The 26,609-nt window shown below is 49.0% G+C and overlaps 1 protein-coding gene across 3 annotated transcripts in view; it reads left to right on the top strand.

Annotated features, from left to right (window-relative positions):
• Fgfr2 (fibroblast growth factor receptor 2) overlaps window positions 1-26,609 on the top strand; it is a 98,782-nt gene that overhangs the window by 32,020 nt on the left and 40,153 nt on the right. For 2 of the 3 annotated variants that reach the window (XM_077798439.1, XM_026384229.2), the window contains exons 3-5: window positions 240-244; window positions 6,081-6,250; window positions 16,475-16,598. In XM_077798439.1, coding sequence (XP_077654565.1) covers window positions 240-244; window positions 6,081-6,250; window positions 16,475-16,598 — 299 coding nt within the window. The remainder of the gene's footprint in view (window positions 1-239; window positions 245-6,080; window positions 6,251-16,474; window positions 16,599-26,609) is intronic. The other variant, XM_026384219.2, reaches the window with a different exon arrangement.

Below are 26,609 nucleotides of genomic sequence, written 5' to 3'. Positions count from 1 at the left end.
TGGACAGAAAGTTACAGTTTCAAATGCTAGTTTTTGAAAGGCATCCAGGTTGAGGGTTTTGCAAGGTTCAGAATTGATGCCTTAGCATAGGAAAGTATAACTTAACCAGTCGTTGCCTTCCCTAGGTATTAGGGATCTTAATGGGTTACCTGGCAGCAGATAAGTAAATGTGTATGCGGGTGTGCTCAAGGGGTTTTATTACCTCCAGCTTAAGTTTAAGTGATTAGTGTTTCTCAGAGCCCGAGTCTCAGTTCCTGGGAAGGTCGTGATCGACAATAGTCGAGGCCCATTGTTTAGCCAGAGGGACATGATGGCGAGATGCGAGATGGCTGCATGGAGGCTCCTCCCTCTGGAGGGTTCTTTCTGCTGAGCGGAGATGGAGAGGGGCAAGGTGATTTTCTCTTCTGGTTTCATTCCTGTTGAGGTCAGCAGATGCCCCGTACTCCATGTCAGAGGGAAGGCACTTTTTTTTTTAAGTCACTGGGGAAAACAAAAGTATTTGGCCTGAGGCTCCAAACTCTCTTCGTGGATGAACCTGCCCACGGTCACGGTTCTGAGCCATTTTCTCATTGGGAGTTTTACTTGGTGGATGATGTCTAGGTTGGTGAATGGAGCTTTCTTAGTTGTTGACACTTCTAGGAGTTGAGAGGAACCAAGAAACAGAGACCCCAGGCCTCCTGTGTTTTTGAAAATTTTTTTTCTTTGGGGTGGGGGCAGTGTACTAGGGATTGAACTCAGGGGCACTCGACCACTGAGCCATACCCCCAGCCCTATTTTGTATTTTTTTTAGAGACAGGGTCACACTGAGTTGCTTAGCATCTCACCATTGCTGAGCCTGGCTTTGAACTTGTGATCCTCCTGCCTCAGCCTCCCAAGCCGCTGGGATTACAGGCATGCGCCACCACGCCCTGCTGTTTTAGGAAATTCTTGGTAATGGAAAGCTCGTCAGTAAGTTGGCGTGGGCATTTCATCTCAGGCTAACAGTGATGGCCACTTGCTTCTCTACCTCCCTGGTCAAGACACACAGGCAGAGGCTGGAGGGTTTTTCTACAGGTGACCGGCCACCTGGTGGATTCCACTCATTTCACTTGGGTAACTTGTCTGGTTTTTTTTTTTAATGTGTTTCTGATCGGCCTTGAGCTGGTTGAGATTTCTCAAATGAAGCCACAGGCCTTCCCCTCGGCTCACACCCCCACCGTCTGTTAGATTGGCTTTCTCTAAGTTCACATCAGACTGAAAACACATGAACCCCAGGCGGCTTCAAGGCTGGTGACGTTTCCCCCTCTCAGGGGTTAGAGCATTCAAATGTCCTGATTAGTGATATTTTTAAAAGCCCTAATTATAGACTTAGGGCAGAGGCCTTACTGGGGCTTTAGGGAGTTTGTGACTTAATCTAGGAGCTGGAACCGGCTGCGTGTATGTGTGTGTGTTTTTATTTTTGCATCAATAAAAATACAGTTGGCAGTCATCAGCGTCCATGGCCCACATAAATCTTGAACTTTTGACTTAATTACTATGGGAGAGTTCACAGGGCAGTCGGGAGTGGTTGAGAGAGCACTGCTCAGGGAGCCGGAGACTTGGGGCTCGCCTCAGTGGGGCCTCTGGCTGTGTGACCTTGATCCTATCACTTAACCTTTCTGGGTGACACTGATCACATCAGCCATCGGGCCAGATGGTCGCTGAGGCCTCTTTTGGTACAGCTCTGTAATATGATTCCATGTTTTTCCTTTAAAACCTTGGGCTGTGCTCTCTTTTTGGTTCTGGGGAGAGAGCAGACCATGAACCTGAGGTGTCGGTATTGGGGATATGAAAAGGTTTTTTGCGGGGATGGGCTCCGGAGCCCATGGTTTCTCATTAAGTTTCAATTGCAGGGTCAGTAAAAAACCCCTCTGATCCTCCCATTTATTGACAGAATCAGTGTCTGCCTGGCACGCTTGGGAAGAATGGTGGATCTGGCCGGGGCCACATCAGAGCAGCTCCTCATTCTAGAGCTCCACCTGGGAACAGTCTTTGTCTGCTTGTCAGGCCACGGTTCACCGTCCCTCAGCTCTGGAGAGCCCACTCTGCAGGGGGAGGATGCATTCAGGCCTCCGCCCACGTCACTCAGCACACACCACGAGAGACACCTGGTGCCGAAGCACACGGTGGCCCAGGCAAAGAGGCACTTCACCACGGGGTGGGGACAGACGGCAGGGCTGTGTTGAGGGGGCGTTTCTGTGGGGTTATGAGTCCCTCTTCAACCACCCAATCCTAAGACACTTCTGCTATGGGAAAGTGAAATGCCACTCGACATGGTCACGCACAGACAATACGTGCCTCAGTGGGGCCAGCGGTAACGAGTGGCCTGCTATCCCTTGAAGATGGGATTTTATTTGTTCCTTGTGGCTGGGTCTTTATTGTTCTTTTAATTTGCTCATCATTAGGATTCAGTGACTAAGAGCATTGCTCTTTTCCACATGTGACATCAGAAGGTACGAGGGGGTCGGTGCCTAAGGGGCCATGCCCATGGGCGAGGCCAAGTGGCTTCCTTCCAGGTGACTGGTGGAGTTCAGGTCGAGTGCCTTTGGTGGTCTTGCTGCAGCTCCCCCCCAATTCATGACTTGAAACCCATCTTTGTCCACCCCCAGGGTTCTGCCCGGTGAGGTGTGGACGCTAGATACTCACGTGCTTCAACTCGGCCAAGGTGCCCTTGGCTTGTGGGTTCATTTTAAGCAGATTGTTGAAGTCGGTCTCTGCCTTTGACTCTTTTCACTGGTTGTGCCAGTTCCTTCTCCAGATGAAGCTGTTCGAGTCCAGCCTTTTGGGTTTTGGCCTGTCCCCGGTGCCCGGCTACATCCCTGCAGCTGCCTCATGGTTCTTTGGCACTGGCTTAGATGGCAGAAACGGCAGGGAATACTGAGGAGAGAAGAGGCTGTGGGGACCAAGGCTAAAGGGAATGCTGTATGGCTGTCCTTACAGTGTTGCTATTTTCTAGAACCCCCATGTTCTTTAAGCTAGTTTATCTCAGGAAGAGCCACTGTAATTATTATTATTTTTTTGGTGCTGGGGCTGAATCCGTGGTCCCCGTGCGCTGGGCGGATGCTCTACCCCTGACCTACAGCCCAGCCCTGTAAAGCAGTTCCTTCCTCCCAGCATCAGGCTCATTTTTAAGAAATTGAGGAACTCAGCCTCCCTCCAGGGCCTCTTGTGCCTGTGTGATGTCAGCAGGCCCCAGAGCGAGGCTGGTCAGATGAACAGCAGGGACTTGAGGCACCACTTAGGGACACCCAGGCCACCTTGCACAACATGGCTCGTGGGCCTTTCTGTGGAGTCACGACTTGCAGTTCTTGAGGGAGCGTTGTGAAATCTCAGCGTGGAGCCGTAGCCATGAAGGTGATCTGTTCCTGCTTACAGTGATCGGATTTCATGGTGCCCCACCCACCATGGGCCTCAGACCAGAGAAGCGGGTGCCCACACCCTGACGCATGGCTGGGCGTCTGTTTTGCACGAGCAGATTTTATAGGTATAGTTTTGATGATTGAAATTTCACCCCAGGGAAGTGGCTACCTGCCAGAAATTCCAGCAAAATTCTTCCCCCCTAACCTGCAGTCATTCCTTAGGCACCAAGACAAAGGCCCCGGCGGAGGGTGGGAGGTGGAGGGGCAGGTCAGTCTGCATGGCCGCGTGGTCAGGGGCCATCCTGTGCTGGGTACAGCCTCTCTGGTGGCTTAGCTCAGCAAGAGTGGAAAAGATCAACATTCCACCATCCTTAAGCCAAATCCCACTTTTTGACCTTTTAGGGAACATAAAAATCATGCCTAATGGTATGTAAGCACATATCTGCTGATTTCTTTTATGTAGAGAAGAAAAAAAGACATTCCAAGGGATAAGCTCAGCAGTAATTGATGCTCTCTGAAAGAGTTACTACATTAATATTTAGCTAATTCGCGTGAATAGGCCATTGTGTTTACTTAAACAAATGACGTGAGTACAGACACCTGACAGCATGAGGTGTGCTTTTCATTTAGGTCAGATTTGTAAAAGTCTTTGTGCAGCAACAAAGCTCTTTATTTGTTTTGTGCTCTCAAAGGTTTCTTTTCAGTGGCTGTGGATGGATTTTTCTAAGTAGAAGCTTTGAAAATGAAAGATTATTGAAATTGTTTCAGTATAGGCCTGGACCCGGGGGTCTTGTAATAAATGGGGATCCAGGAGCCCCGTGAACTCTCACAAGGATAGGTGTGCTCATGGGCACCGGACACCCAGCCCACTGGCTGCCAGCGGTGCCTGCTCATTCCAAATGCAGCTGGGGTCCAGGGAAAGAACGCACCCATCTCTTCCCTCCCTCATCTGACCTCCCCGCTGCCTCTGTTCTGCAAGATGACCCACCGGACGGTTCTGCCCTCTCTGTACTATCTCGCCACCTAGATCCCACTGACCTCGGCACTTCAGTGTGCCAGAGGATAAGAAGGCACAGCGTGGCCTTGGTGGGGAGTCTGGGCCCCACCTTCCAGAGTCCTCTCGAGAGCAAGCGAGGCAGAGTCGTAGATACGCGGATGCAGCCATTCCAGTTCCGAGTTGTGACATGGGAGTCTGGTGCTCAGTTATGTGATTGCTACTGTGGGGGCATGCCGTGCCACTGTAGAGCAGTGCAGACTGCCAGGTACGGGCAGGGACCCGGGCCGGGACCCGGGCCCTCCCTGGGGCCATTTTGTCTCTGGCTTGTGGAATGTGGGTGCTGTTGCTCAAGTGAACCCTCATCCGAAAACAGCACAGTGATGAATCGTCCTTCAAGAACATTCTAGGCCCTGTTGATGGACCCTTTAAGGGCATGGATTTAGGTTACCAGTTGACTAAGTCAGAAACGTGTGTGAAAAGTTCAATTGCTGTCCAACATTTCAGTGGAGGTTCTGGAAGGTAATAAAGGAAAGAGTGTGCCTTTAGGCCAGGCCAGCTGCCCTGGACGCCAGTCTTAAATATCACAGTGGTTGAAGACATGGATTCTAACCCCTGGGGAATCAGTAAAGAACACGGCTAAAAGCCGTGGGCTCCGGCATCAGACTGCTTGGGTTCAAATTCTGGCCCGCACCTTTTCTGATGACTGAACAGCTCAGTGCCTCGGTTTGCCCACCTGTGCACAGGGAATATTGTAGAGCCATTCCCTTGGATTGCTGAGGGTTAATGCATCACACATGTAAACTCTTAGAGACACGCTGCTTGACAAACGAGAAGCCTTCTGTCAACCATGATCCCTCGCCATTATTAGCCAGCTTAGAAAATTTATAGCTTATCCTGGATTGATGCCGTGGCTTTTTATAAAATGTATGGCAATTGGAAAACTTACCTCCTTTCTTGGGTTTAAAAAAAATTACTCGTATTTATGGCTGTGAGGGCTACTCAGAGGGCACAGCTTTCCATAACATTTATTGGTGGCCTCCTGTCAAGTTATCTGCTGAGGTGTGCTGGTAGGATTCTGGTGTTCAGAACCACCATTGGAGAGAAAAAAAACCCTTTTCATTAAAATATGTTTTGTGATAAGGTATTTTGTCAGATAAAGCTGGGCCGTTAATGATGCCTGTTTGGATTAGTTCCTCACAATAGGACGAGAATTTATAGTATCAATCACCCTTTAAAGTTCAGCTCTGTAGGATAAGTTTCTGGGGCTTTCAAGGACAGCTGGCTTTTACCATTGTGTGTATGTAGCCATTTAAAAGGTGTGAGGATCCAAAATGATATATTTTTGGAGGACTGTGCTGTTGTTACTGCGTGCGTTGTTACTGTGACTGTAAAGTAGCATTTAAAAATATGACTTGATGTGAAATTATTTTCTGGCACCAAGCATGAGAGAGAGAAGGTGCCTCGAATGCTTTTTTTTCCCCCTCGTTAATAGACATAAACCAATAGGCAGTCCCTCCCGGGACCTTCTGCTAGGCCAGCTGGATTCGAGTGCTGAAAATATTTTCCTAATGTAAATATTATTCAAAGATTTTAAAAAAAAATCAGATCCTTGTCGTCTAAGACAAATTGCTCTTACCTGTTTGGAGTTGGCTGGTGGAGATGAAGCTGTCCTTCTATATGCATTGTAATGCTGTCTTTCCAATCAGGGGCGCCCTACTGGACCAACACGGAGAAGATGGAGAAGAGACTGCACGCAGTCCCCGCAGCCAACACGGTCAAGTTCCGCTGTCCAGCTGGGGGGAGCCCAACACCCACCATGAGGTGGCTGAAGAATGGGAAGGAGTTTAAGCAGGAACACCGCATTGGAGGCTACAAGGTAGGATTGAGCTTTCTTAAGTGTGTATTTTTTAAACCCCTCCAAAGTTAGCAAGAACTAGAAGGGACATTAAAAAAAAAAAAAAAAACCCAAAAAACCAAACGGTGATTATCATAATGGATCGTGTCAGTGTTTGATATGTAAAAAAAAACTGCCCCGGACTTGCCTGTGATTTTAAAGTACAATCCCCATTTGCATTGTTCTTTTATATGAGGAGAATTTAATAACTAAAGGGTCGAAAGTTGAGAGTCTGTTTTCTATATGCTTTATGGCCTGTAAAACTTAAACTGGCGCAGAATTTGAGAAGTCTCAAGTAGAGTTGCCCGGTGAGAGCAGGATTGCAATAATAGGAACGGGCTAGAGGCCGGGGCACGCAAAATGGTTCACTAACCGCTCTGGAAGATGACAGGCGGGCCTCTGTCCTCTGTCCTCTGGAGGATCCTAGGATGCCCTGACATTTGACATCATTGCTCATGGGAGGGAGCGGGGGTAAGGCTGACCTTGCCCTGCAGATGCCTGCAAAGGCTCCTCCGGGTCCTGGTTCATCTGTCCAGCCAAGGTGGGTTGAGATCTCTGGGTGAGACACTGTTCTAGGCTCTGAGGAAGCTACAGGGGCCAGGATGTGGCTGCAGCTCAGAGAGCCCCTGGTCCAGCAGGGAGGCAGACAGGAGAGCTGGCGGTGGGGCCATGCTGATGAGGACCACGACCTAGAGCATGCTGTGTCCAGTGGACAGGCAAGGAGCCGTGGTGGCCGCTCTTGGGAGGATAAGAATGAAGGAGATCCAGCAGGAGTTTTGGGCTGCATTGGAAGGAAGGGTGTCTCATAAGAGACATATGGAATCTCTATTTGGTATGGAAACAGAACTTCGAGACGCAGGACTTGAGGAACCCTTATTATGAAATTCTTTGTGCCTTTGGAATGTGAGTGGGCACATTAGTCACCTATTGCTGTGTAACAAATTACCCCGGGACACAGGGACTTTAAGTAGTGCTGTCTCAGTTGCCAGGGTCAGGAATCTAGGTGCAGCCTGGTGGGTTCTTCTGTCTCTTGGTGCCCCCCAGCACGGAACGCCAGGTCCCACGTAGGGTGGGGTCTCACCTGAAGGCTCACCTGGGGAAGGGTCTGCCGTGTGGCTGTTGTCAGATGCACTTCCTGGCAAGAAGTTGGCAGTTGGCTGCCCAGGGCTCCTTGCCACCTGGGCCTCTTTGTAGGGCAGCTGCTGTGCTGTCCTCAGGGTGAGCAGACGAGGAGCCAGAGCGGAGGAACATAGAAGTCGTGGCTTTTGGTCACCTCATCGTGGAAGTGGCATCCCAGCACTCCGCTGCCTGGAGTGGTGGGGACCACTGGGCTCCCTGTGAGAAATGTGCGCCTGGGTGTCATAGGGGATGCAGCCGGCTGGAGCCATCCTAAGTCAGGTGGGGGAGGAGTTCTTGGTGGCAGTGGAGGGACGTGTAGGACAGTCCCTCCTGTTCAACATCACTTGATGGCCTGCGAGCCCCTGTTCCATCACTGCTGTGGTTACGTGAGCCCCCACCTAAAAGTGCCTGGGAGCCCTTTTCTGAAACGCCATCCACAGTTTTCATCTTTAAAGGATTATTTGATTGTGCAAAAGTTTTTGCCTTTTTGTTTTAACATTTAAAAATTGACACCTAGAAGCCAAAACCCAGAGGAAAATGGGAAACCCGAGTCCATCTCTGTGAGCAGGTAGGGAACAGTTCAGGGTGAAACGGGTGGAAGGCAGGTAGATGGTGGGTGGTGTTAGCCTTTGAAGCCCCTGGATGTTGAAATACTGTCATCGTCTGCCACGACTCCTGCTTGGTGAAGGCGGGAGGCGGTGGCGAGATTTGTCCTTACATTCTGAATTCAGTCCTTAGATCAACTACCATGAGTCTGGGACATTGGCCTTTTAAAAAAATTCTTTAATAACAAGTAGACGAAGATTTCATTAGGTGGTACTGCTTAGAAAGGAAGAGTTAAACCATTAAATTGTGGCCCCTGGGATTGTCTTAACCACCAAGCGCTCGCTGAGACTCACATAATTGGTGCAGTTCCAACAATTTATTTAAATATAATTTAAGTATCAGAATGGTGGTCAGAATCCCAGGGTTTAACTAATTCTGTCAATTAAGACAGCCTTTAAATAAGTACAAAGAGAGCCCAGGAGCCTCCAGAGATTCCTGGTCTCAAAATAAACGGGACCCACCTCATCATCATGGGTGAGGAGCTTTTTGCAGACCTGAATTAGTGATTACGGATGCGCTGGGAGACTAGGGGCTTAATGAGGAAATGCTGCTTGATTTTTAACAGGTGCAGCTCCGTTTTGATTATTTATGACAACCTTCTTCTCAGTGAAGAGTGCCTGTGTTCTCAAAGCAAAACCAGGAACCCTCCGAAGTGTCTCTGGCCGGTGGGGACAGGTGTGGCCACGGCTTCTTTGTTGGTTCACGTTTGATCCTTTTCTGGAGGGAAAGAGAAATGGAATCTGAGTAGGTGGGACAAAAATCTAGAGTATATTTTGCTTTTGAGAAAACAAAGCAAGAGAGAGGAGTACTGCATCTTTGGAACGTGGTGTCCTGGCTGGAGGCAGCGAGGGCCTGCTTCTTGCCCTCTGGACTTTTCTCTGGTCGTGGCGGAGGGATGGGGTGGCCTGGGAGGTGAGCCTGACTAAGGCAGATGATTGGTTTGCACAGCAGTGGCGGCACCGGACTTTCATTTGGGGGATTCCGGAAACTCAGAATTCCAGAGGCCCTTCTAGGACCTGGGAAGGGAGGGGAGAATGCTCATCCCCTGGTGAAGTCTGTTACCCGAAGTGATCCTTGCCAAGGGATATGTGACGTCAGCCCCAGGTCCCCAGGTCATGGAGTCAGGGAGGTCCCTGGCTGACGCCCACCCGGAGCCGGGGCCCCCCTGGCCTGTCCAGCTGCCTGGGTCTTTGCCCTGCGGGAGCCCGTCCTTCTGCAGCCCAGTCTTCCCTGGGGCTTCCTCCAGAGGAGAGGCCTTGCTGAGGGGGAGGGCCCGACGTCCCCCCCTGCTCCTGCCTTTTAGCCACTTTAATGAACAAGCTGAGGGTTAAGTCTTCCACCGCGTTTGTTTTTCCCAGAAAACAAAGACCCGAAAGTGCCCACAAACAAACATTTGTTATTTCTGTGATTTTTGCTTTTCCTTGGAAAATCAATCTGCTTTTTCCATCAACTGAGCCTGAGCTTTGATGGCCCCGCCGCCCCCCGCCCTCTCTCCCCGTCTCTGGGCGCCCCGGCCCTCCTCTGCCGAGCCGCAGCTTGTTCTGAAATGGGGTGCGCATGTGGCCAGCGAAGGGAGAAGGGAAAACGAAAAACAAAACGAAGTCAGAGAGAGTCATGAAACAGACGGACGGACAGACAGACGGACGGCTGGCTCCTCTTAGTGAGAATGACCCACAGAACTCTGTGTCCTGTGGCTGCGTCTTGTTTATCAGGGACCTCCCGCCGAGCTGTCCCTCGGTGATTAAGAGTCAGCTGATTATTTTTCCTAGTAGGTGCTCGGGGCAGGTTGAATGTTATTAATGTGTAAGTTTTTAACGTGACGCTTGACTCCAGCCGTGGCTCTGGGCTTTCTCCTGGGCTGCACGTCTGTCCTGGAGGCCAGCGCGTTACGAGCTCAGCCTCAGCTCCCACACCTTGAAGGGAGGAGGGTGGACAGAACGTCTGGTCCCCTCCAGCTCCCAAGAACTCTTGAGTTAATTGCTGAACTGTAATGTGGCACCAGCCATTTTTCATCTTAAACAATAGCGCTGAGTTTTTTTTTAAGTGAAGAGGTTACCTTGATGGCGAGGTATTTCACAGTCTCTGAACAGTTACTGTGATGACCGTAGCACAGAAAGCAGGAAGACACCTGGGGTAGTTAGAGGGCCTTTAACCTCTTAACCCCTAACCCTAACCTCATTCATGGAACCACTTGGCCTAGGGGGTTCCTGAAACCCATCTGACATCACGTCTCAGGGCACAAGAGCTTAGACCAGGAGTGAGCACAGAGACATGCTCCCTTGACATGACTGTGAACAGCCACCGAAGCCCATGGCCCGAGTGTCCTGGGTCAGAGTTCCCACGGAGCCCCTCAGCTGAGAGCAGTGATTTATGGGGTACGGACTGTTCATCTCCAAGAGGGGTTCCGATCTGAGGAGAGACAGCTGAAAACAGTGCTTCGTTACCATCACCCCCAAACTGGTGCTTTTTGATGCCTCACGTAGTCAATTTACGTTTTCTAGGTTAGTTACTCAGACGTTATTGGAGTGACTTTTTTGATGTAATGCTTAGGCTTGACCTGCCTTGAGTTTTGCCCACATGCTGGGCAAGGGTCCCACAGAGCTATTTCCCTAGCCCTGCACGCGCATTTAGGGAGAAAATCAAGACTAATGTGCTTAGAGGTCGAACATCCCTAATCTGGAAATCCAAGATCCAAAATGCCCTAAAATCTGAAATATTTTTAGAGCTGACATGACACTGTAGGTGGGAAGCCCGTGCCCACCTAGCTTCATGATGGTCAAGGTCAAACATTGTGTCTGATACTGCATCAGATGACCTTTAGGTTTTGTGTGTAAGGCATAGGAAACAAATGGCTTTTTGTTTAGACATGGGTCCCCTCCCCAAGACACCTCATGAATATGTGAATATTCCAAAATCGGGGCGGGGGGGACCCTAACTCTGAAGCACGTCTGGTCCCGAGCATTGGAATCAAGGATGCTCAGCTTGTCTAGGTGTGTTCCTACTTGACCGCGTTTTCTCTGGGCCAGGACATTTTACTGCAGACGGAGCCCTCTGTGAGGAGGACATGGGGTAAGTCGGCCCAGCCAGCCTTGATTGTTCCTTGGGTTGTGCCTTTGCCAAGTGCCTCCTGTGCCTTAGGGCACTGGGACCTTCCACAGCTCGAAGGGGTGGGTGGGTGCTGTCACCGTGTCATTTTTATAGATGGAAGTTCTCCGTCCCGTACCCCGCGGGACCCCGGCTCTTCTCCTCCAGCTAGTGCTCTTGGTAAACTGTGTCCTTCACAGGAGGTTCCACATTTTATAAGAACATCATTAACAGCTAGCTCAGAATAATCACAGTGCAAGTCGGTACCATTTGGCCCAAGGAGTACCATGGAGAGCAAACCCGGGGTGCTTTTGTGTCTGGCTTATTTCACATACTGTGTTCAAAGTCATCCATATTTGTAGCTTGACTCAAAACTTTTTGTTTTTATGGCTGAATAGTATTCCACTGTGTGGATATACCGCATTTTCACTTGGGTCATTTCTGCCTTTTGGCAGTCATGAGTAGTGCTCTCTTGGGTGAAGAATCTGTTTGAGTCCTCACTTTCAGTTCCCTTGGGTGTATACCCAGAAGTGGAATTGCTAGATCATATTGTAGTTCCCTGCTTAGCTTTTTGTGGAAGGTCATGCAATTTTTAGAGCAGCAGACATCTAAGAGAGCAGCCTTGTGTTTTGCAGGTCACTTGCCACCTCCTCTGGAGAGACCTGGCAGTTGTGTACCAAGGCGAGGGAAGGTCTCTGCTACTGGTCCCAGGGAATCAGGTGGCCGGGCTCTGTGGTCTGGACCCCTCCTGAAAAGCAAACTCTGTGGCGGTGCAGTTTGAGCATTAACAGGTGTTTGCCTTCACTTCTGCATGACCAGCTGCTCCGAGGGCCACAGTCCTGGACACGGGGAGCCCAGCTGCTACAGACCCAAGTGCAAGGGGTGTTTTGGAGCCGGAACCTGCTGGGAATGGGACTTGGGTGGGAGGGTGGGATTTTTTTTATGCATCTTAATGACAGCTGGCCTGTGTGGAACTGTAGTTCCTGGGGTGGCTTTCCACAGGCCAGGGCCACAAAGGATGGCTGTCTTCCTGGAGGAAGTGGGCCCTGCTCTGAGTGGAGGGAAGTCACAGGAGTATGGACTGTCACATGGACAGTGTTCGACCTGGCCCAGAGAACAGCTTCGGGATGTCCGTTCCATTTCCAAATACCCCAGGTGTTCGATAGAACACCTGGGGGGTATTTGGAAATGTGGACTTTTTATTTTGCAATGTGGAAGCCAAACATCCAGGTGACATTTTAGGCCTTTGACCTTTGACCTTTGGCCTGAACCTGGGGGTGGCTACCCCATCTACATCTACCTTCCCAGTTGTCACCCGAAAGTAGCTGAGGATTTAACAGGCCCCTGGGGAGATTTGGGTAACAAGCATTCCAAGAAAACCTGTCCGGGCCACCTTTTGTCTCTGCATGGACGGGGTGTGGAATGTTGGTGGAATCCGCTTTCTGTACTCGAGTGAGAGAGTTCAGGCCCTCCGCTCCGATCTGCTTTGTTTCAATATTGAAATGTTATTTTAAAAAGACTGCAGTGAACATAGTTTCGAAGCCCCGTGCTCTCTCATTCTGTTACTTGGCAGATGGAAAATAATGATGAGTTCCACAAAGATCTGGCCATGGGCAGGAATGAAAATAAAGAATCATGTGTGTGTGTCGGTTGGCGCAGGGCTTCTTTCCTCCCGGCCTTTGTGTGTGTCCACTAGAGAGCCCTAGGCACAGGGCCCCATGGTGCAGGACCCAGCACCACGTAGATGGCTGAGGGGCCTTCCTATTTTACTCTTTGTTGTGTGCGTGATCTCTGTTTACGTTTCAAAAGTGAAAATGAGGAAAAAGTAAACAACACACATACTCTGACCGCTTAATTAAAGCCCGCGGCCCATAGCTTGCTGTCCTCTCCCTGAAGCTTGCTGTGTTCACACGGGCCTGCTTGTGGCTTAGGCCTGTGTGCGCTGCACGGTTGTGCTGTGTGTGTTTGGGTTTTTTTTTTTTAATAAAAGGGAATCACAAATATACTTACTTCTATGCAATCTGCTTTTTTGGGTCATTTATCAATTGCTCTATAATGGAATCTTATCAGGGTTGAACATGAGACTATCTCATTCTTTCAGTGACTGGAACTAGACATTAGTTTCTGCAGGATGACCCATACATTATTAACGACTCTTTTTTTGTTAGATTACACTTTTGGGTTGTTCCTTAGAGTGCTTGAAGCAAGTTTTGTTCACGTGCAATTTCTGTGGGCTAGTTTCCTAGAAGTGCAATTAACCAGGTAAAATAACATGCGTTGCTAATTTTAACAGGTACCACCAGATTCTTCTACAGAAAGCCTTTTCTCAGTTGATGTTCCTGTTCTCAATTGAGTCCCTCTTTGCTCCGTACTCACTAAGTACTGAGTGTCATGGAGCCTTCTAATTTTTGTTAATCAGCTGGTGAATAACAGTGTCTCATTATTGTTTTAATTTGCATATCCCTGGTTGTCAATGAGATTATGCATTTTTTCAGTGTTTATTGGGTATTTTACAGTCTCTGTTCTGGGTAAGCAAAGACGGCATATGTTCATTTGACCTGACAAAATAATTGTAGCACTGAGAGGGGAGGATTTAAAAGATACCTCAAGGGGCACTTCCTCTGTTTTGTTGGAGGGTTGACACTGTAAGTTTTTACTGAGGCTTGGAATGGAAACACAGGGATTTAACTTTGTGCTTTGTCTCAGTTTTTATAAAGTTACTGTTGTTGTTTTGCTTGCTATTAAGCAACCACTAATTAGTGGTAGGATGTCCCCTACAGAAGTGCCAGCCAGAGTCTCACCGGTGGCAGCTTTAAGGACATCCATTTAGAAAATGCCACAGCTCATAATATTTGGGCCTGGTGGTATGTCAAGGAATCAAACCCTGGATCAGTGATGTAAAAAGTAAATATTAACAGTACCGCACAAGGCAGCGTTGACCCACCACCCAGGTTCTGGGAGGGTGGAAACACCTGTTTGGTAAATGTGCTTCTCATCATCAAAATATTTTATTAATATTAACTTGCTAATATTTGTAGCACATCTCCAGGAATTCAGTATGGAGGGCGCATAGTGCCTTGAAGAGGGATCTCGCGTGGAATATCACAGCCCCAGCAAGACATTCTGGCTGACCACGTGCCCCTGGGGGTGGGGTTGGGGCAGCTGCCATGCCAAGCTACATGTGCCAAGATTTAATGTCCCCTCCCCATGCAGTTCAGGTTCAGTTCCATTTGGAATATGCCATGTGCCAAATCTGGGTCCAGGCGCGAGAAAGACATTGACAGTTTGGACTGGGTCCAGAGGCAGGCACTGCGGTGATTAAGGGCTTATGCGCATGACATCTGAGCGGGGGCTCAAAGAACTGAATATTTACAGCAGGGCTAAATGCTGGATTACGTGGCTTGGTGACGCTGGTCTCTGCTGCCTCCCTGTCTTGCCTTCCACGTGACGGGTGGCTCAGAGGCAAGGAGAGAACCATATCTGTACCCCTGGGTGAAGGAGCATCTCCTTGTGGGGCCACCTGGCTCTTGGTAAGCCAGGGAGCTGGTACCTGTCCCACAGCTCCAGTGGTACCCAGGGGTCAGGAGTTCTCATAGAACCGGGCCATTTGGTATCCACACCTCCAGATCTGAACACCCCTCCTGCGCAGGAGAATTTTCTCTCTCCTACGGGGAGACCTGGCCCCTTGCTTTGGTTCTCTGACAAGATATTGGCCCAGCCAAGTGCATGAGCTTATCTCCCGAGTGAAGACCGACTCTCTGCAGTGGATCGGGTGCCCCAGGTGCTCTTCAGTGTCAGGGATCTTACTTGCGAAACATCGCTTTCCCATCACCAGCTCACAGTGGGACTGTGAGATAACCTCCAGGGTCAGGGCCTCTGAGTGGGGTGACTGCCCAGAACTTGCTGCCTGTGCTCTTGAGAAGAGTCCCCTGTCCCCTGGTGATCCTCCATGGGGTCAGCAGTGCCGAGCACTGAGCAGTGGTCTGTCTGAACCTGGCGGCAGTGACGGCAGGAAGGCTGTGAAGTGCCGCTGCTAACGTGAACTTGGTGGGCCCTGGCGAGCTCCCTGGTCCCTTACCTCTGTTGGCAAAGTGGACAGCTGCTCCGCCCTCCTGCTTTTATAACTGGAGCAGTTACGGGATGATTTTCTTTATTCTCTGGTTTAGTTCCTTGAATCTCTCATGTGCCTGCGAAGGCTCTGCCTGTATTATGGGTTTTTATGTGATTAAGGCTGAAAACACTTGCGATGCCCAGGGCGTCATTCAGAAGGTCAGTTGAGATTCCTGAAACGAGAGCTGAGATTAGTAGGCCCTCACTTTTTATTTTTTTCTTTCCATTTCTCTGGAGTGCCTTGTCCAAAATACTAAGAATGATTCGGACGGAGATGTTAAAGCCATGAACACTAAAGATAGTAAAATTTGCATTTTTTTTTCCTGGTAAGGAAAATTCGATCTTGTTTAAAAATCTAAATATTTCAAAAGCAAGGTGAGAACATTAGAATCTAGTCTGCATATTTACAGACTGGGTAGGAGTCACCATAGTTTGTTTGTTTATTTTTTTACATGTGCTGCTTATCTTTGCAAAGTCTCAAGAAGTTTGCAAACAACTGGATATAGAACTGAAGTTCCATAAGGATTCATTGCTCCCATATTTGGAATTCTGGGTGTATCTCGGGAACACGACATCTACCCAGCCACCACTAGGGATGGAAAGGGCAGACCTGTGTTCTCAGCTGAAACTTCTTGAGATTTCTAGGCAGCATGGGAAAGCCAGGAAGAGAGAAATGAGGGGCTTTAAACCAGAAAGTTCAGGAACGGTAATGGCGCTTTTCTCGTGGGCTCCCTGGGAGGATGAACTTAGCTAAGTCAGGACCGAGGGCTCAGGGTGGTGCCTGGCATATGGTTGGTGCTTACTAGCATTGATTTTAGATGGTTCGTGGGTGCTGTAGGGCTGGGGGCTCCCAGTGGATGAGTGACCTGATAGATCCATACGTAGGTTGCTGTTCAGGCCCCGTGGCCGCTCAAGTTCTCCTGGAGGAAACAGTTAATCCCTGACAGTGGCAGATGCCCCTGCACATCTGAGTGTTTGAGTGTGTGAGTATCTGCCCCACAGGCCTTCACATGTTGACGATAGTTATTTTCATTTGTTACCATTCTGAGGACCAGTTATGAGCACAGTGTGGATTCTTCTCTGCCTTCCCTGGACTTCTTGTTCTGCCCTTTTTTTCTTTTCGGGTGCTGGAGGTTGAACCCAGGGCCTTGGCACATGCCAAGCACATTTTCTACCTCTGAGCTATATTCCCAGCCCCAGCCAACTTCATTTTACAATAAGAAAGCAGAGTAGTTGGTTTTCTGTGCTAAGATTATTGAATAACCACCTTTACTTGAATCTTTTCAGGTACGAAACCAGCATTGGAGTCTTATTATGGAAAGCGTGGTCCCGTCCGACAAAGGCAATTACACGTGTGTGGTGGAGAATGAGTACGGGTCCATCAACCACACCTACCACCTCGACGTCGTTGGTGAGTCTGCTGCTGCGGGCCGGCCTTTTGCAGCCGGTTCTAGTGGACTCATTTGAAGCCATGATAGTGGATTCACTTGTCCCTCCCCCAGATTTAAGGGGGAAATTATTTTCACATTATTTCTGCACTCTGTTATTTGTTCTGATTCCTGAATTGCTGGTTTTCTGGGTTTCGCTGTATCTTCGTTGTTCCCAAACCTGACCTTTTGTAAGGTGGACAGGGTAAGAATCATCTGGCATTCTAGAAGCTGAGATTTATTCTGAAAATGTGAGTGGAAAAGGGGTCTGATATGCTGTAGGAGAACTTTGCTTTTATAACAGGCAGCACCAGGCGTGGTGGCACACACCTGTAATCCCAGCAGCTCAGGAGGCCGAGGCAGGAGGATCAAAGCCAAAAGTGAGGCGCTTGGCAACTCAGTGAGACCATGTGTCTAAATAAATACAACATAGGCCTGGGGATGTGGCTCAGTGGTTGAGTGCCCCCAAATTCAATCCACAGCACACACCCACCGCCCCCGCGCACCCACAAAAACCAAAAAACAGAGATAACATTTCCTAAAGAAGGGCCACGGTGTCACGTGGGCTGAAGAGGAAAGGAAAAGGTCTCACCAGCGCTGACCCCCCGCTGGCTGCAGGAAGATGGACGTCCAGTGCCCGACCCCTTGCGTCAGGAGTTGCCTGACTCTCTGGGTCAGGGTCTGTTCCTGGAATGCATTTCCTCTGGGCAGAGGGAACCACATGGATGAGTTTGTGAGTACTTTCCGTCCAAGTGCGTGGAGGAAGAGGCATTTTGACAGACATCTTAAGCTCGTGTAGCCCAGTGTCTCGCAAGCTCCTATTTCTTCCCCAGTTTTGCCTCTTATGGTGGGTTTTGTTGATGACAATAGGGTTCTCCTCTGTCTTGGAGGGTCCCTACCCGTTGGTCTCTCTGGGAGCACATGCCCACCCACTGTGCTCTGGGGCACGGTCTCTGGTCTCTCAGGTCACTTCCTGTGCAGGTGCCCCCAGTGTTATGTCACTGTAGGTATCTCTTCTCCTTTCATAATAAAATGTGTTAACTCCTGGCAGAGAGAAATCCCACAGGTATTTGAATTGCCCTCCAAGCCTTAAAAACCTTTGGGGGAAAAAAAAAAAACTGGATTAACTAAATGGTGTAGATTTGGTTAATTGAAGATTTAGGTTAACTGAAAATTAAAACTATTTTGGCTTTCTGTCAAATTAAATGAAGTTAAATTCACAAGACACTCTGCCTTAGAAAGCACGATAGTCTTTATTTGCATTTGCACATAAGCATCCCCTGAAAAGAAGATTTATTTGAGCATTTGAGTCATTCTGAAGCCTTAATATGGAATTTGATAGACCTTTGTACAATGTTTGTCCTATGGATAAAGAATGACTTACATTCCCCTTTTCTTGTAGAGATTCATGGTATGATTCTTAGAACTACTATGTTCATATATTTTACAAAACAGAAAGAGGCCTAATATTCAAATATGAGAAGAAAATGGTTAATAGGAATTTTGGCATTAACGTACTATATATAAATCCATCCATCAAAGGGTACGTGACTTGGAATTTACTTTGGGCCGCATGTGTACTGCATTTGACAAGAAGTGTTTCCAGTTAAGGAAAGCAAGTTGGATTTTGGGTTAAAAGTTCTAAATACCTAATTTTGTAATTAAGTAATTTATTGTTGGAGGAGGAAAAAAAAAAAAAACCAGTGGTGCTCCAGCCATCTTCGGGGATTAGGCTTTGCGTAGGTCCATCAATTGTCCATTGAGGTTGGTTGGGGCCGCTCCAGGAATCCCAGAGTCCTGTCATGGGCCCTGCAGCAGCAGGCTCTTGCTTAGGGCAGGTTTTCCGTTGAGTTGTTATGTCAGGCATTCAAAAGCCCCTCACCCACCTCCCCTTTGAGCTTTCTGGCAGCTCATCCCTGTGAAGCCCTGAAATCTCTCTTAGAGTTTAGGGTTGGGATTTGAATTGGGCTGCTGAATAATGGAATTGTGCTGTCTAATGTTAATCCCCTGGCAATTGGTCTTGCTGAAAAGAGCGTGTGATTCAGTGGGTAATGTGCAGGGAGCCCGAGTGTATGGAGTAACACAGAGAGAGGCCTGATTATGTCACAAATTTGGGAGATCGCCCAGCTAAACGCAGGCCAATAATGACACAATGCTGGTTGGGAATATCCATTAAAGCTCAACTCCAATAATTTTCCAAGCCTTGAACCTTCTTTATAAATAGAAGCCAAAAGTCAGCGAAGTATAAGACATTTTCAGTAAAGATGGAGGCGTGAAATACTCTCATCTTTGCTCAGAACCCTAGTAATTGCTTTGAGAAGCACTAATAAAATAAGAATTGAGTCAGCGAAAGAGCCTCGTGTAGACGTACAGGGTTGGCAGTCCTTCTGAACATCTCAGCGAGGGAAACAAGAACGATTCAGGCTTCAGCCGTAAACTTCTAGCAGCCCTTGGGCCCAAATTTAGTGTGTCGCTGCGTGATCACGGCTTATCAGCGACACCCCCTGCCTCACAGGAAGTCAGGAGCTCTGTTGTTGCTCACATTCTCGTGAGGTTTTATTTTTGTTGCTATGATACCTGGGTTTGTGGCTCAGATGTGAGGAAGCATCAAAATGGGTGAGACCTTTTCACTGAAATTCTTCCTTGCAAAGGCAACCCCCGTAAGCACTTTAGTGTAAAGGCCGTGTAATTTAAGTGACGTTGTTGTGCTCCGGAATTAGACAGCAAGCTGTTGTGGGGCGGGGGGGAGGCTTGCATTTGTGGGAGTTCTTTTAGGAGCCTGGGTGATCCTCATTAAAATCGACACCATTACTTTTCAACCTTTTACTTCAAGGGAAAACGAGCTTGAAGCTCCACGTCTCGTAATTGTGGCAATAATAAAAACAGCTGGCTGTGGGAGGTGGTCAGTCTTTGCTGTGGTTTATCAGTGGGGGGTGCTGAAGCCCTGGATCTGATGGGAGCCCTGCCACCAAGAAGCTGCATCTAGGATAAGTCATGAACTCTTCACTTTCACTGTGCCTGACTCATGAGTGTTAGAAACGAAAGCAGCCTGGTGGTGTGACAGGAGTAGAACATCTGTCTGAGGGCACATTTGGGCACCAGGTGAGTTGGAACAAGTGGCTTAGCTCTTAGCCTAACCCTCACCTTGATCATCAGTTGGATGGGAATGACGATCCTTGCTTCATTCCTGTGATGGCTGTATTAGTTTCCTAGAGCTGCTATAACAAATGACCCCAAACATGTTTGTTTGAAGTAATACATACACATTCACTTATACTTCTGGAGCCCAGAAGTCCAAAATCTAGGTGTCACCAGGTTTCATGGCTCTGTTACAGCTTCCAGTGGCCATTGTCAGTCCTTGACTTAGAGATATATCACTTCTGTCTCTGCCTCTACCCCCACACATCTCACTTCTGTATCTCAGATCTTCCTCTGTTTTTTTCTTATGAGGACACCTGTCACTGGATTCAGAGCCCACCCTAAACCCAGGATGGTCTAATCTCTGTATCCTTAACTTCATTACATCTGCAAAGGCATGGTTTCTTTGTAAGTCCACATCCTTGGGCTCAGGGATTTGGACATGGACAGTTACTCCTGGGGTCACAGTTCAACCCACAGTTGCTCGTGAGGCCTCAGGTGGGTTAGCAGGTGAAAATGCCACATTGGCAAGCAGGTGACCAGCCACCAATGCCAGTTTCCCCCCTTCAAAAGCTGGATTCTTTTGAGGGTTAGAAGGTATCTTTAATAGCTTTCTTTTGCTCCATCAGAAGTTTTATTAAACAGACTGAATGTCATTTTGGTACCAACAGAAGTGGCCAGTGGCTGGCTGCCATTCCCGATTCCTAGTTCCACCTTTGATTGAGGCCATCCTAAGACTGATTGGGTTGTTACACTTGCAGAAGAGAATCATAGGGTTCAAATGCTTGAAGTTCACTGAGTTGGCCTCTTGATCTCAACCTCCACCCGTCCATCTCACAGCAGAGGAAATCCATTCCAGGAGGGTGAGTGATTCGTGCAAGGACTTGAAGATGGCAGAGCAAGGTCTCAGCCCAGGCGTTTTTGACTCCTGGGTCAGGGCGTGCCAGCGCCTTCCTGTTGGGCTCGCTGTGGTGTGGACCAGTGGCAACTGAGAAGGAGCTGCTGCGACCCCACCCGACCTCCAGCTCTTCACTGCCAAAACCACAGGAGGCGGAAGTATTCAAAGACTGGTTGCTCTTCCTCGCCCACAAAGACCCTTTGGCTTTGGACTGTGAGCTTTTCCTGCTTGGGGTTCCAGTTCTGCACCCCCTGAGACCACTCACCCGGCATTGGGTGTGTAGGATGACAAGTGCATTTGCTGAGGCTGGCCGTATCTTCTCCCCTGTGAATTTACCTTTCTAGAACTTCACCCCACCCCGGAGTTGAAGCGTGAGCAGCAGTCCGTGTTGGAGGGGCGGGTTGGGGCCCATCGGGGGCTGCACTGCCCTCTGGCTGGGTGGAGATCGTGCAAGCTTCAACACCAGCCCCAACTTGCCTGGTGACAGACCAGAATGGCTCTGTTGACTCGCCTTGACATAAATCCTCTGTAACTTGGCTCTGGACATGATGGGACATGGCCCGAAAGCATGAAGGAATCCGTTCCACGTTGACTCCCCCTCAGGTGTGTGCTCAGGAGGAAGGAGGCGTCCCCCCTGGCACTGTGCGGCTGCAGCCCAGTCCCCAGCTCCAGCAGGAGAGACGACCCGAGTTGTGCAGAGACCCTGAAGAGCCTCTGTCCCAGGAATGCGGAGGCTCTGGTGTGAAGGCCCAGGGATTAAGGAGTCGGAGGCCCTGGGCCACATCTGGAATGGGAACATGGAGCAGATGGCCTTTACGTCCGTGAAGAGGGGTGGCCTAGTTAGTTATGGGCGAGGCTCATGCCGACTCTGCCCCGCGGTGAGGAGCAGCCTTGGCAGGAGCACTGGAGTGCACCACATGCCCGGCCTCCCTCTGGCTGTAGCGCTCTGTTTCCTCCGCTCTCTGGAGTCCTGTGAGGTTCTGAACTTGAAGCGTCTTGACCTTGAGCCTCCTGGCCAGCCTTCATTTGACCTTTCCATATCTGTGATCTCGCAGCCAGTGAATTCTTCTCTGTTTCTTGCTCTGAGGCTAAGACGTGGGGCCCGAGGCCGACACTGGCTGGGTATGCCCGTGCTGGGGTTCTGCAGTCCAGCTGGAGAGAGGCAGAGAGCCCCCTACCGAGGTGGGATGGAGGTGGCTTGCCAGGTCACAGGTCACGGCAGGCCCTGTTTGAGTAGCACTGGAGCAGCGGTTGAGCCGGAAGTGTGTACCTGAGCTGCTCTAGTGGCTTTGGCGGCCATTTTGGTCTTTTGTCCAAACCCCTTGGTTACTGCAGTTGGCTCGGGCGGTCTCCTTGCCAGAGAGCGCTGACCTGAGGATGTTCAGGTGGGAATTACGGAGTTGGTGGGGATGTCAAATCCCGTCCATCCTTTGCCAGCTCTGTAGCCTTAGGAAGTGGTGGTGTCTCTGAGGCTCTGTCCTCTCAGCTGTCCCGTGGGGTGATGACCCACATGCTGAGCAGCGCCCTGGGAAGTGAGGTGGTGAGAAGGGCATTGCCATCAGTAACAGCCCCAGGTGACCCTCAGCAGGTGATCCCACACCTCCTGTCCCGTCTCCAGTGAGATCCACAGCCTGTCCCTGATTAAAGGAGTGGTCGGCGTCAGCCCGTCCTACAGGACAGAAATTTCAAAACTCCTGGTCGCCACTGTTTAATGAGTGTCTAATTGCAACAGAGCAGTTCTTCATTCCTGTTTCACAGCAGAGCTTCCAGGGGCAAAGGCTGGCCAGCGGACGGCATGATGGCTCCAAGTACTGACCGGCAACTAAGTACTTTCCCAGCAAGAAGTGACTCCTTCCAGGCTCTGGGAGCAGGGGGGTCTGTGGAGCCAGTGTGGAAGGGGCATGTTAGTGCTTGACCATATCAGCTTTTTTGTCTTGTCCTCTGCAAGCCGCCAGGTGCCCTTTGGTCCACAGTTGAGGAAGGAAGCTTTATTGATTGCTTTTGATTCTGGCAGGAGGTCCAACTGAGGTGGCTGGAGAGAGGGCTAATATTTGGTCTGTGGTTGATCTTTGGCATCGAGTCTGTGGGCAAAGAGGATGCAGAAGTGTTATGATCAGGTTAATGTTTTGCACTTTTTAAAAAAATATTTTTTTAGTTGTAGATGAACACACAGTGTCTTTATTCATTTTTTATGTGGTGCTGAGGATCAAACCCAGCGCCTCACACATGCGAGGCAAGCGCTTTACCACTGAACTCCAGCCCCAGCCCCAATGTTTTGCAGTTTTATATAAGAAGCAGGTCTTTTTGCCATACCTGCAGGTGAGATGCAGGTGAGGCTGGGCACAGAGAGAGCCACTTTATCAGAGCTGGGCAGTGAGCTTGGCATGAAGATAAGACTTTATCTACAGCAGCCACAGAATGCACAGTGTTCTAGAACTTTAGGTTTCTGTGTGCCAAATTGAAATACGGTGGGGCATCCCTGATCTGAAAGTCCCAAAGCTTAAATCCAAAACTTTTTTTTTTTTTTTTTTTTGGTACCAGGGATTGACCCCAGGGGTGCTTAACCACTGAGCCACATCCCCAGCCCTTTTTGTTTTATTTTGGGACAAGGTCTTGCTCAATTGCTGAGGCTGGCTTTGAACTTAAGATCCTCCTGCCTTAGCCTCCTGAATAGCCGGGATTATAGGTATATGCCACAATGCCTTGGTTGAAGTCCAAAACTTTTGAGCATCATATTGATTGCATTGTAGGCCAACGATTGTCACATTGATTGACAAAATTACAGAAGTTTGATTGTGGAGCCTTTTGAATTTTAGATTTTGCGGATCAGGGATGCTCAACTGGTAAGGTCTATGCAAATATTTTAACCTCTGAGAAAGTCCAAATTCTGAAAGATTTCTAGCTCCTAGTATTTTAGGTAAGGCATACTAACCTTAATAGAAAAGTATGCTAATGAGTTATTACATTTGGAGTTTTGTAGTGCTTAGTGTTCCAGTTCTGAAGCGCAGGACCTTCAAAGAGGTTTTCTGTGAACACAGTATTCATCACAGCTCCATCAACAGCTACTTATACAAACTGAAAGACCCCACTGGGAGATTTCATGCCATCTCCCTGGGATGCGCATGGGGACCTGCCTTTGAGTTCTTCTCCTTATTAGAGGTGCGTCCCTGGGTTTCCCTTAGGGCCCCACCACGTATTCCCCTGCTCACGTGTGGTTCATGTTCCCAGTCCAGGAGAAGGGAGGCTGTGACAGGCTGTGGTCTCCACTCGGAGAACAGGTCTGATTGGAAGGGTGGCTTTGAGGTTGGATCTGACACCAAAACAGGTCCCCACAGGAGGCTGTGGGGAGAAGATGGCGGAGGACACCAGTGTCTCTGTGGAGAGGTGGTTCTCCTGCTTCTGAGAAGAGAGATGTGGGCCAGGAGAAGAGAGACGTGTTGTCCCTGTTTGGAGAAGAGAACACTCCAGCTGGGGCTGCCTGTGTTTACCCTTTTGTCATGCTGAGCCCTCGTCTGTGGGGCACCTCATGCCAGCACAGCCTGTACTTGGCCTCCCAGGTGACAGTCACTTTGTCCCCTGGGAGTTCTCATTTCATAGCGTGGGAGACCCCAGACCCTCACAGTGAGGAGATGATGGGGGGACGTGGAGATTCCTGGAGCACCTTCGCTATAGGATTCCATCCGTCCTTCAGGTCATCAGACAGTGCCCAGCCGTGTCCCTCCCCCTGGGTCAGGGAGGTAGTGGTCTGAGGAGGGTGGAGCACTGGCTGTTCTCTCAAGGGGTCTTGGAAGCTGTGTTTCACTTGAAAAAAGAAGTTCTTACCTTACTGGTTTGGTTCATGCCCTGGAATGAGACAGAAAGGTGAAGGACATAGTCCTTAAAATCTGTGGTTTTGTCCAACAGAAGCCAAATCATCCTGTCTGTGAGATCATGGTGGAGTGCTTGTTATGGGCTGCTGGGGGCTGACTGCGGCATCCCCCCCCAGCACCGAGCAGAATAGCACCTTCAGAAGGAGAGTTTGGATCTGAGCCTCTTGAGATCTGGGTGACAATTTCAAAGCCTCTCTTTAGGTGATGCTTGTCCTAAGGAGTATCTAGAACCACAGTTATTTTCAGTGTCTGAGTTTTGTCCCCAAGAAAACAAATGGGGTTTATTGTTCAACCTCCCATGTCGTTGTGCCAAAGGGCGGCATTTCTTGTTTGCTCAGATGGGCTGAAAGCTTTTCCTTCTGCTCCATCCACCCCAGGAGCAAAACATATCTGAGAGATTAGCATAGGTCTTTCTGGACTTCCTCTAGAAGAAAGGCATTTCAGAGGATGGGGGTTGATGAAAGCTAGGAACATTTGTACTGTGGACATTCTTCCATGTCTGCATCGATCTTCATGCTTATTAGCAGCAGTGTGCTGGCCCGTCATGCATATAGCATAAGTCATTTAATCACCTTGAGGTTGTGCACATCTTTTATTTTCCAGTTACCAAAAAAAAAAAAAAAAAAGAAAAGAAAAATGCTACAATGACAAGCTTTGTCTACACCCATTTATTAGGCACCTGTGTGAATATTTTTCTAGGACAGATTTCAAAAGGGTCTTTTTGGTAAATAGTTGCAAAACATTTTAAGCTTAAGGAAATTCATTTTGACTTGACTAGGGGCTTGCCGCTGGTTTGATTTTTTTTTTTTTTTTTTTAAATTTCTAGCATCTTTGCAAATCATTTAGGAGACGCTACTGTAATTTGGAACTCAGCCTTTCTAACAAAAGAGTATTTTAAATTCCTGAACAATTAAAAAAACAAAACAAAACAAACAAAACAGAAAACCAGCTAACTTTTCCAGCACGCTCTTCCCATGGAGGAAACCCAGCTAGGCAGACACCAGCTGATAAAGTTGCATTCCTGAAGGAGTGCTCCCCCTAAGCCAGTGGAGGTGCTGGAGCCCAGCGGGATTGCTGTCAGCTGTGTTTACCCCCACTCCTCAGGAGGGAGCTTGCAGAGACCTGACGTCTGAGTTTGCATCAGTGTCCACCCTGGAGCACAGTACAGGGAAGGACCTTGTGCGGATTCTTTGCATTGAAGATAGAAAAGCTTTCATTTGGTAAACCCGACAAGATAAACACACTTAGCGATCTGAGAAGGGCCCTTTCCCGTGACCCTGGAGACATATGGGATGCACTCTGCCATTGTCGCCTTCGCCACATCTTCTTTTTTCAGAAAATGGTGGGAAGAGACGCATAGCATAAAATTTACCATTTTCACCATTTTTGAACAGACGATTCTACAACTTTCAGCACCTTCGTTGTATCATTGTGCAGCCTTCGCCACTGTCGGTCTTTAGAACTTTCTCATCATCTCAAAGGCATTTCTCCTTTTAACAAAAGGAGAGGCATTTTTAAAATCTAAATTTGGCATGGCTTTCTGGTCACCAAAGAGTGGTCAGCTCTGGCTTAACTTCATGAAGTCACAGAGCTTGATGTCTTTAAACATCGGAGGTGTAAGTAACACACACAGTCCTGCTCCTGTAATTTGTCTTCAGGAGAAGATCCAAATTGACACCCTGCAGGTAAAAGCTGCTCAGTCCCAGCCAAATCATATGGTCTGTGACATTCATGAGGGAAGGTGTTCGCCTCCCCTGCGGGTCTTCCCAGGCCCCAGCCCCCACCTGCCCTGCACCCCTCTTGTCCACGCTGGTGAGCAGGCACAAAGGAATTAGTGGTGTTTGGCTTCTAGCATTTCACATGGTGCAGCCTCACGAGTTACTTTGCGACTTCAGCCCATGCTGGAGGGAAGACACTTCATTTTTCCCCAAACAAGCTTGTTCTGCAGACTTTGCTGTCTCTGCAAAATGATGCTGGATCCCCAACCCCATTCTTCATGAAGTGTCCAGAGGCAGGTATCTGGGCAGAAGGTGAGGCGCTGGGTGACTGTACAGCAAAGGGGATGGGAGAACAATACTGGAGGAGGTCAG

Source organism: Urocitellus parryii, chromosome 5, assembly GCF_045843805.1.
Source record: "Urocitellus parryii isolate mUroPar1 chromosome 5, mUroPar1.hap1, whole genome shotgun sequence".
NCBI lineage: Eukaryota > Metazoa > Chordata > Mammalia > Rodentia > Sciuridae > Urocitellus > Urocitellus parryii.
The sequence above is the reverse complement of the archived record's forward strand: the minus strand, read 5'-3'. Positions and strand labels throughout refer to the sequence as shown.